This window comes from Aegilops tauschii, chromosome 6 (genome assembly GCF_002575655.3).
Source record: "Aegilops tauschii subsp. strangulata cultivar AL8/78 chromosome 6, Aet v6.0, whole genome shotgun sequence".
Lineage (NCBI taxonomy): Eukaryota > Viridiplantae > Streptophyta > Magnoliopsida > Poales > Poaceae > Aegilops > Aegilops tauschii.
Window position 1 is genome coordinate 3,240,358 of NC_053040.3, and position 10,649 is coordinate 3,251,006.

The following is a 10,649-nucleotide window of genomic DNA, read 5'->3' on the forward strand; positions in this document are numbered from 1 at the left end:
TTCTCTAAACTGGCCTACTGTGTGGCAATTCTCTGATTTCATATCTTGATATGCACATGCTCAACCCATTGTATGCAGCCAAGAAGTTTCATTGTTGTTGCAGAAAACTGGCAGAGTTCAAGATAGATATCTACGCTGGGGTAAAGTTAAGCAACGATCAATTAAATATGTATCGTTGTGGACATATACATACTATACTAACAAGAAAGTGATCGTTTGTGGTCATCCCTAGTATGTATCGTTGTGCACACACACACTATAAACTCCATAAATTTTGTTAACTTTCTCTTGACCACTTAATGTCAAATTTGAGGAAGTTTGTCAACGGAGCCGCGAACTTGAAGGGGCACCTCCAACCACTACAGGTAATACAAACTCATTATTTCCTATGACATTTTTGTTAATTGATCACTTACATATAAGTTTTATTTTCTTGCAGACTTGGTTTTACGAGAAATTCCACATTGATCGTAACATTTCCTATTTTCGACATGACAAACCGCTTAACCTAGATTGTAATGAAGCAAAAGTGGGCAAGGTCAGACAAAATAATCTCAGAGAACTACGTATGGGATTGAGAGGTATATGCTTAGTTTACTTGTTGTAATCTGCTTGGCTTTTACGAAAATGATTCATAATAATATTTTTGCAAATAGTTGAGGACCTCATGCGATCTTGAAAGGCATTGCCCAAGGTTTCTCATTAGCCTTCAAAGTCAACTGTATAATGATACTAGTCAGTAATGCTTTTTAAGGTTGAAACTAATTCTTTCTAAATACCTTTTTTTTAAACTGGTTCTAATTTTTCTTAACTTGTAGCTTGATGGGACACTAGGCTGCCTAGTGGCCCAGATGATAGAGATGAAAGTGATTATATCTTCCCAACATTTGGAGATGTCTTCACAACTAGGATGGAATAGTATGTTGTCAGAAGGAGACCATCTAATTTCTCAATTCAATGTACGCATTTGTTTTTATTATAATTCATTCTTCCAAATAAGTGCATGACTAATATCTTTTTATTAAAAGGACCATCGATTTTGCTTATGACACAACAACTTTGATGCGGCAAAGAGTTGACAAAGAAATCAGGATAGTTATGTCACAAAATTTGTAACTTTTCTCGTCATGTCACAAAACGTATGCTAACCATTTATCTTTTGAATGTACAAATTAGAAAACCTCAAAAAAATGTAGCCGCTTCCCTAGCTAGAATGGTATGAAGTCCCATATTTCTATGTTTTCTTTCCCAACCACTAACTTCATAAAATAAATATCTGTGGACCACCAAAGGGAAAAATTGACCGAGGATGTTGTGTAATTAATTGGGAACCGTGGTAAGTTGTTGTTGTGATCACACGTGAAACGCTTCCCAATTTATTCCACAACGTCGTGTCTGTCCGTTTTTCCTTTCTGGGTTCCATAGATGTTTCATTTGCCTTCTGTGAAGGACACAAGTTAGTTGTATGGTTGAAAAATGAACGTGCTAGCAATATGGAACTTCATACCTCAAATTTAGTTGCAAAGTTTAGACACACTTTGAAACTTCATTTGTAGAAGTGGCTATAATTTTTGAGGTTTTCTAGTTTGCACGTTCAAAAGATAAATGGTCAGCATACATTTTGTGACAAGAACAGGAAAGTTATAAATTTTATGACATGATTATGTTAATTTCTTTGTCAACTCTCTTTCCCGCATCGAAGTCATTGTGTCGTACGCCAAATCGATGATCTTTTTAATAAAATGGTGTTACTCATGCCCTTATTTTGAAGGATGAATTACAAAAAAAAAAACAAATGCGTACGTTGAATTGAGAAATTAGGTCTTTCAAGCGCATGATGGTTTCCTTATAGCGTCGGACTATTCCGTCCAGTTGTGTCGTCAACGAATGTTTCCGAGACATAATTGCTTTCTACAAATGAGGATGAGTTATAACTGTTATTTTTTTTAAATATTTAGAAAGAATTAGTTTCAGCCTAAAAAACATTATTGACTAGCATCATTCTACAAGTTATATAACATGTACCTCCATAGTTGACTTTGAAGGTTGATGAGAAACCTTGGGCAATGCCTGCAAAGGTCACATGAGGTCCTCATCCTTCTACAAAAATATTTGTTATGAATCATTTTTGTAAAAATGGAGCAGATTACAACAAGTAACACTAAGCATATACCTCTCTGACTCCTATGTAGTTATATGAGATTATTTTGTCGACTTTGCCTGCTTTTGCTTCGTTTCAGTATTGGATAAGCGGTTTGTCACGTTGAAGACAGGAAATACGATCAATGTGGTCGACTCGGAATTTCTCGTAGAACCAAGTCTGCAAGAGAATGAAACTTATATGTAAGTGATCAATTAACAAAAATGTCATATGAAATAATGAGTTCGTATTACCTGTAGTAGTGGGAGGTTCACCTCCAAGTTTGCGTCTCCGTTGACAAACTTACTCACACTTGGCATTAAGTGCTCGAGAGAAAGTTTTGCATAATTTATGGAGTTTATAGTATGTATGTCCACAACGATACATATATGTGGATGGCCACAAAGGATCACTTTTCTTAACATTAAGGGAGGGAAGCTCGTGCGTGGTTGGCGGGGCAACCACAAAGGAGGGGAAGGGAGATGCTACCCCGTCTAGTTTTTCTCGTGTGTTCGAACCGGACTTTGTGCATTGCATTTCACCACTTCACAGGGGTAAAACTTGGTTCCTAGACCCTACCTTGTGTGGGAGCTTATATGCACTGGGTCTGTCCTTTTGAGGATTTGGTGATGGGCACAAATAAACATCACCTATGGATGAGCTGCCTTGGCTAAAGCCTTAGCCTAAGCTGAAAGCTACTCTTCCTAATGGATGAGTCCTCCTTTTGTGAAACATGTTCTTGCTGGCCTTTGCTTGTACTAACTAATGCATCTATTCTTTGCCCTCATCAAAGTTTATTGGGTATTACATCCTCTATAACAAAATGTACGATGTTTTTTATGCCCTATGCAACATATAAGTTGATATTGTTCTTCAGGTTGATCAAGTGTAAAATAGATGGACGTAGGGATTAACTAAATGGCCGTATATAGATGAAAGGAAGGAGTGTGATGAAAGCTTAATTAGCATGTGGAAGTCTGAACAAGAATTCTGTCCTTCGTTCTCCTGTTGTAAAACATGTTCTTCCTGGCCTCTACTTGTCCTCCGCTGACAAGCTCATGCTGCAAGCCGCCCTGAGCGTGTCAACGACATTCTGACTACATCTGATGATGGCTACATGAATGCCACGTGTGATAGGATCAAGATCTCTTTATCTATGGCATGACAAGCTAGATAGATTGTTGTCCGTACTAACATCTACACCCTCTGTTCCTAAATATAAGATGTTTGGCCAGTTCAATTTACATTTATAAACAGAGGTAATACATATTTACACTGAATTGTTTTGCCCTCTTTTGGTACATCTTTTCGGTTGTATGAACACTTAATAATTAGTATATGGACTAGCGGATTCTCTTTGCACCTTTGTTCTATGCAGGGAGGGAGATATAAACGTCATTGGTTTATTCATACTTGAGCTAGCATTTTCAAATAGTACGATGAAATAAAATTTTCAAATACTTGGAACAAGCAAATTACAGCCACTTCTGTCGTAACCGCAGCCCAAGCAAACGAGGCCCAAGTATGCTAGAAGCTAACTTAACCTTAGCGAAAGGTAAAGAAGCGTGCTCTTCCCGGTTATCCTTTTGTGTGACATGTTCTTCTGCCTGGCCTTTTGCTTTGTCGTCCTAGCCACTGACAAATGCATCTGTTCTTTGCCCATCACGCAGTTCTGAGAATATATAAAGACCTGCATCGTTCTTGGTCGTGGCAGTGACGCAGCAGCAGGATTCTTTCATGCACCGTACGGTACGGGCGGATGATGTATGCACACCCTCGAACCAGAGAAAAAGCCCATGGTTTATTCCCAGGTGATTCTAATGATCTTTGTGGTCATGTGGTTGTGTTTGTTCTCAATCATGATATAGTTCTAACGTAGTAAACTGTATGATGATGAACCTTCACATTACGCTGGACATGCAATGTCCCTTTGTCTTCCATGAAGTATGTGGTTTTGCATGTTGGCATCATTGAATGATGTTCTTCTCAACCGAAACCTTAGATCTTTGCCATCGTGTCGTGCCGAAAACCTGCATGCACCTATTCATATGGACGAAAAGAGGGGCGACATGTACGAGAAGTCATGTTATTTTAAGGGAACGCGGCGAAGCCCTATAAACCCCAAGGGGAAAGGCCTAGCACCAAACACTTGTTTTGACATCACACATTTTCAGAGCAGCATTTTCTAACTTGTTTTCCAACATACTCTACCTAGCCGCTTTGCTTGTCAATCGTCCAATTCTGAGAATAATTAAAGACTCGGGCCCATTTGAGAAATGCCTAGGAATCCAGCAGGTGCTGCCCAAGGCTTTGTGCACACTGCACACAGGGAGCATCGATCCGTGCCTTGCCTCTTGCCCTGACTGAAATTCTGTCCCACATTGTGGCACACGCATGCCAGAACTAGCAGTATAAATACCACGAACATATCATCATAATGCAAACACATGTGCCAACCACCAGCGTCTTCCTGAGGAGGGGGCGGGGCTATGGTGCTGCTGTCGCCGGTGAGCCGGGCTGCCGGGGCAATGTACAACTCCAGCGCCCGGCGCGACATCATCATCAACAATGTCACGGTGTGCGCCACCCCGGCGGCCACGCTGGTGGCCAGCTTCACGGTGTCCGCCGACATGCGGACCACCGAGCGGCTCATGGTCACCACCACGGTCCTCATGACCTTGCTCGGCACCGCCCTCTTCCTCCTTGGAGTTTCGGGACGCCTCTCGGGCCGGGGCCGCGGCCACTCTACTGCCACCCGCATCTTCTTCCGCGCCTCCTTCGCTCTCTTCCTCCCCTTCATGTCCTACATGTTCTCCCAGGTATGGTTTAAAATTTTGTTGAAGGAAAAAGAATTACCAAACCTTAGTGAAATATACATTTTTTGAGAATTCTTTTGGGTTTTGATCTATCGATGTTCACTCAATTTTAATGGATTTTGACCGAATTTGTATTTGGTTTAAACTTGTTTGAATCTAGGACGGAATTTTGAGGTTGCATATATTTTGGTACTAGTATGAATTATTGAACTGTTGGAAATTTTGTTGAAATTTTAAACCTTGTTCATAGGCCAAGAGCAAGCCACCCGACACCGGCAACCAGCCCCGCGCGCAGCTCATTCTCCTCTGGATGATCCTCGTCGAGCTCCTCCGCAAGAAGGTCTACGCCATGGTTGCCCCCGCCACCGATGCCTTCGCGCGCGGCGTCGGCCGCTACAGCTTCTTTGATGCCGTCGAGGAGGCTGCACGCATGGCGTGGATTGGGTACCTCATCTACACCTACGTGCATGGCTTTGGCGTCAAGTCCTTCTTCATCATCCTCTGGATCTTCAGCGTCGTCAAGATGTGCAAGCGCTCCATGTGCATCTACCTTGCTAAGCGCTCCTTCGACCTCGCGAAGAACGCCGCCCTCATCTCCGGCTACATGGTGCAGCTCGTCAATGAGCATCGGCAATTGCTCCGCGACGACGAACAAGCAGTTGGCGCCGATATCATGAGGGTTTGCAACTACGCGGTCATGGGAGAGAGACGGCTCAAGAGGGAGGTGACGCCCCATGGCTTCAAGATCCAAGAAGAAGAAATGAACAAAATTCTCCTTGGAGATGGAAGTCCAAATGGGAAGGAAGAGGCCAAAAAGTCCGAGCTGGTCCGGGTATGTAACATATGGGACCTCGCCAATAGTGACCCCATCTTCAGGTACAACTTGAGCAGGAAGCACAAGTTGGAGAACATTTGCCTTGCCGTCGCACTCTTCAAGCTGCTCCGACGAAAGATGGAGCACTTCCACATGGCAGAGGCAGACACCCGACAAGCACGCGATCTCGTCCTCCGGGGCCTCCTCGCCCTCGAGGGGCACGAGGACGAGGTTGCCAATGCTGAGAGGGCTTTCGAGGTGGTGGAATTGGAGCTGAGGTTTCTGGACGAGTACTACCAGGCCATCATCCCGTTGGCATTGTCCAAGCCAGGGCTATTCATAGCCAACTTTATCATCTCCATCGTCTTCATCTTTTTATACTGCATCACCGTGCTCCTCGTCACAGGCAATGGCCACATCTTCAAGGTGCTAGGCTCCCTCTTTCGGGGGCTCATCGGCCTGTCCATCGACATGGTGGTGCAGTACAAGTGCTTCGTCCACCAAGTGAACTTCCTCTTCGGCATGGTTTGCTCCTCCTCCGACCTCATCGTCACCTTCCTCCTCACGCTCACCCTTCTCGCCGTCGAGACATATGAATTCTTGCAGTACGTGATCTCCGACTGGTTCATCGTGTCCGTGATGTACAAGTATGCCCAAATGCCCATGCTCCGACGGCAGGGGCATCCCGGGCGGGTCGCCAAGGGCACCCTGTGGGCAAAGCACCGCTCCCATGCCGTCATCAAGGTCTACCAGGTCACCATGCTCAAGCTCCACCATCTCCACCCGCGCTGGGTGTGGATGCTCGTCTCCCGCCTTCTCAAGAGGCGCCTCGTCGGGCTCCCCGATGCCATCGTCACCGGTGACACCAAGGTGGCCATCGTCAAGGCGTTGAAGGACGTCCTCACCCCAAGCTGTGGCAGGCACTTCAGCAACGGCATGGCTACGTTGGAAAGGCAATGCTTCCTCAACCTCAAGTGGGCGTGCGACCCCAAGATGAGCACATCAACGATGATAGTGGTGTGGCACATCGCGACAGCCCTGTTTGAGACGAGGGACAAACAGAAGCACCCTCTCCCACCACACGGCCAGGCCGCCCTGACGTTGTCGAGGTACTGCGCATACTTGGTGGCCTACGAGCCGGGGCTCCTCCCGGACGATGAGGCATGGACGGAGAAGGTGTACAAGGACATCAAGGGGGAGCTCAACAGTTTCTTCCAGAGCTGTTGCAATACTGGTGACCGCCGTGAGCGTCTGGTGAAGTTCGATCAAGGAGAAGAGGACGAGGAGAAGTCGGCCATGGTGAAGGGTGTCAAGCTAGGGAAGCAATTGGAGATCACTACCAGTAGCGGTGGTGACTTGCTTGAGGACGAGAGAGTGTGGGGGATGCTACTCGAGTTCTGGGCGGAACTTCTCGTGTTCGTGGCGCGCAGGCCATCGGCGGGCCCGGAGGCGCACGCCCTGGCGCTGAGCAACGGTGGCGAGTTCATCACCCACATCTGGGCCATGCTCACCCACGCCGGCGTGCATGTCCCCAAGAACCACCAGGATGATCAGGTTCCATCGTGCAACTGCAATCCAGTTTGATCACAGGCTCACGATCGTGCAACTGTTATTTATTTATGTTTTTTGAGTCATTTTTCTCTGATTTATACAAGTATTAGCTGGTTGGCGTAATAATACTGTAATGAGTCAGTTGGCATATAATCATGTAATGTTTTAGCACAAGACGAGTTGAGATGGCATAGTTGTGCTTGCAGATGTTTGTATCATATATCCAAAATATTTGATCTTGATGGAGACATAGTGATTTTAATCTGATGAAATCACAGAGCTACTCTATGTGTAATCACAATGCATCTTGGAACATATCCGAAAACTGAGATCTGGGCAAGGTATCAACCGTACAACACTAGGCTGAGGTACTACCCAGCCCTGGTACTACCTCACTAGGCTGGGTTATCATCTACTCACCCAGCAAGCAAAGATATTCATTTAGGTCCTGTCCGGAATCTCTCCACTCCGCTCCAATATTTCTGACTCCACGAAGCTGTGGAGCTCGGTTTTAGCCGCTCTGTGAAAATGAGCTGCAGCCTGGTCCGCTCCGGGAGCGCAGTCGAGGGAGCGGGGAGGAACCAAACAGGCTCTTAATCTTGATGTAGCAGGTCATATGTAAAGGATGGACGATTTTCAAATCACGGTTTGGGTGCGAGCGGGGCATTGCTTTCAAGTCACGGTCATATGTAAAGGTGGTTACGATCATAGCAGCCGTCCATTGCTCCTGTGGTTCAATAATCACTGGCTAATATAGTGATCAGTGCGCTTGTGTTTCAGTTATGCCAACATTCTTTCTGCCCAACAGCCCAAGGGCGGCCAAACAAGTGGTTATGAAGGCAATGAATACCTTCACGAAGACCCGGTTCAAGGGTTGCCGGACTCGATCGAGGAATTAATCGTCGTCAAGGGTTGCACTTGGCGTGCTAGCTAGACGTTAGGGCAACAACGATCAACCATCTTGGAGGCAACGGCCATGCAGCTAGCGCACCTCATCACGCCATGGTTGCAACTCCACGGAGGCCTTGACACACGAGTAGCTCTCTGCAATGCATGCACACATTTCGCTCATTCCATAGCCATAGGGATGAAGGTGACATGGAGAACATGGGCTCATCTTCCGTCCAACACGTGTTGTGCGCTCAGGTCAGGTGTCCTCCCGCGGGGATGAAGACGAGCTTTGATGTGCGTGGAAGGCTGAGTCATGCCAAGGGCGACCGTGCCGCGCAATGCCCAATCGGAGTCCGTCGTGGTGGTAGATGAGGTCTCGGTGGCCGGCCGGCCGGCCGTCTGCACCACCTGCTCTGTCTCCGTGGACTCTAACTCTACCGTGTACGGGGGACCCCCAGAGGCCTGAATGGGGCGACACAAGACGGCTGCGGAAATGTTGGTGGTGGGATTTCTCGGTAAACCTATTGCGCACAGCTGGGTACTCTTTGAGGGAGTGCCGTATGTAAGAGTCACTTTTGGTGCGCTGAGAATGTATCACTTAGTGCACTCTCAGTTGCTGTCATGTGTCGCATGTTAGATGCTCCCTTGAATTTTTTTTATTTATTTATCCGTATGCGTTCTCAGAGTTTAGATGGTTTTTTCAGGGTTTTTTGGCTTTTCTGTTTTTGCTCAGTTTTCTTAGGTTTCGAAAGAAAAAAGAAAAAATTGCACGAAAAATAAGTTATTTTTCTTCCACGAGACACACAGATTTACTTCTCGTGGGGGCACAGGTTCGCTTCCGCGAGAGGCACAGCTGTGTCTCTCAGAAAAGGAAAAAAATATTATTTTTTCTGTCGTGAGAGGCACAAATGCACGGAAATGTTTCTTTTTCTCCCACGAGAGGCACATATTTGATTCCCGCGGGGCACATGTTTGAGAGTGCCTCTCGAAAAGGGGAAAACACTTTTTTCCTCGCGAGATGCACATACTTTGCTTCTTATGGAGGCACATATTTGTTTCTCGTAGAGGCACATATTTTTTTTCTGCGAGAGGCATGGCAAAGCCTCTCGTACAGGGGGAAAAGTGAGGAAAAAAGTGTTTTGGATCGGTTTTTCTTTCTTTTTTTTTGTGAAATTCTTTTCGTCGAAACCTATTAACATGAGATCTAGCTTAGAAGATCTCGACGCGACAAATCCAACGACGAGGTTCATGATTTGGACGCACGATTTAAGAGATAAAATATTTTGAATAAACGTACAAAAAAACAGTAAACTTCCAGGTTGCAACAAGTGGCGCACATCCAATGTGCCACTTGTCATAACCTGGGAAGGTGGGAGTGACTTTTGCAGGGGTACTCCTTAAATAGTGATTTTGAGATTTAGTACATTCACACACCCAACGAGTATTTCTCGTGACCACGTGAGTGGGCTTCTCATAATCAGATGTACACGAGCTCCCTAAAAAAGTGTACACTAGCTGTTTGGATCGAACTCACGACCTCCTCTCATGTCCCACCTCGCTCCTTTAGATATAATCCAAGCAGTTCATATATGTAAGCTGTTTAGAGGATCAACAAGGGTACCGAAGAGAAGGAAGCAAAGAAGAATTAACCCAGCGCAAGGGAAACGAAGAAGCCCAGATTTACCGAGAATCGAAAGGAGCAACTGACTACACGTCGACGGGCTAACGTGCTTACTCAACCGCGGCGGGCCGCATGCGGTGGGTGGGAGAGGAAAGGAAGGCACACATGGGCGGCGACGCACCGGACTCGCTGGCGGCTAGGCGCTTGGGCGCGACCGCGTTCCCTGACGGAGAACACGAGGCGGCGGGCCATGCGGGGGGTGGGAGAGGAAAGGAAGGCACAGAGGGCGGCGGCGCCGGTGCTCCCTCCGGCGACGCGATGGACTTCGGCGAGACGAGCAGGCTCCTCCCGGTGCACACGCAACATCAGCAAGCCAAGAGCATCCCGCGTCCATGTGTTAATCCATGCACATGATGCATGTGGTCTGATGGATTTTAGCCAGGTTCACGCGCGCACACGACCGGCTCCAAAAGACCACGAGCACACGACCAGATCCCGGCAACTCCGCGACGCGGCAGATCAATCTGCTCCGACTCAAGCAACTCCATGACGCTACACACGACCGATACGGCCGGTACGACGACACACACGCACGGGCTCTGCATCGATCGACCATCCACCCGCCGGACCAGCAATTCCAAGCAGTTCGCTACGTTCACGTTCGGACTCCCTTCCTCGACAACCCTCCATCACCATGTCCGCTCGAGACGGCAAATAGGAGACCGGAGCATCATCTACGCGTCCTGCACGGACGCCGCGCGGGAGCAACGCAGGCCGGTGTGGAAAGCGATGCAATTCTTCACTGACTTCTCCAAT

At 46.9% G+C, this 10,649-nt stretch overlaps 1 protein-coding gene across 1 annotated transcript; it reads left to right on the forward strand.

Annotated features, from left to right (window-relative positions):
- The first annotated feature begins 80 nt into the window (after positions 1-80).
- Positions 81-7,563, forward strand: LOC141025464 (uncharacterized). Its single transcript, XM_073500757.1, has 2 exons — positions 81-3,695; positions 3,811-7,563. Exon 2 carries the CDS (start codon positions 5,267-5,269, stop codon positions 7,352-7,354), a length of 2,088 nt encoding a protein of 695 aa, XP_073356858.1. The 5' UTR covers positions 81-3,695; positions 3,811-5,266; the 3' UTR covers positions 7,355-7,563.
- The last annotated feature ends 3,086 nt before the right edge of the window (positions 7,564-10,649 follow it).

What these genes read in the sequence shown, in the direction of transcription:
- LOC141025464 (XM_073500757.1), top strand. Translation starts at nt 5,267, where the DNA reads ATGATCCTCGTCGAGCTCCTCCGCAAGAAGGTCTACGCCATGGTTGCC.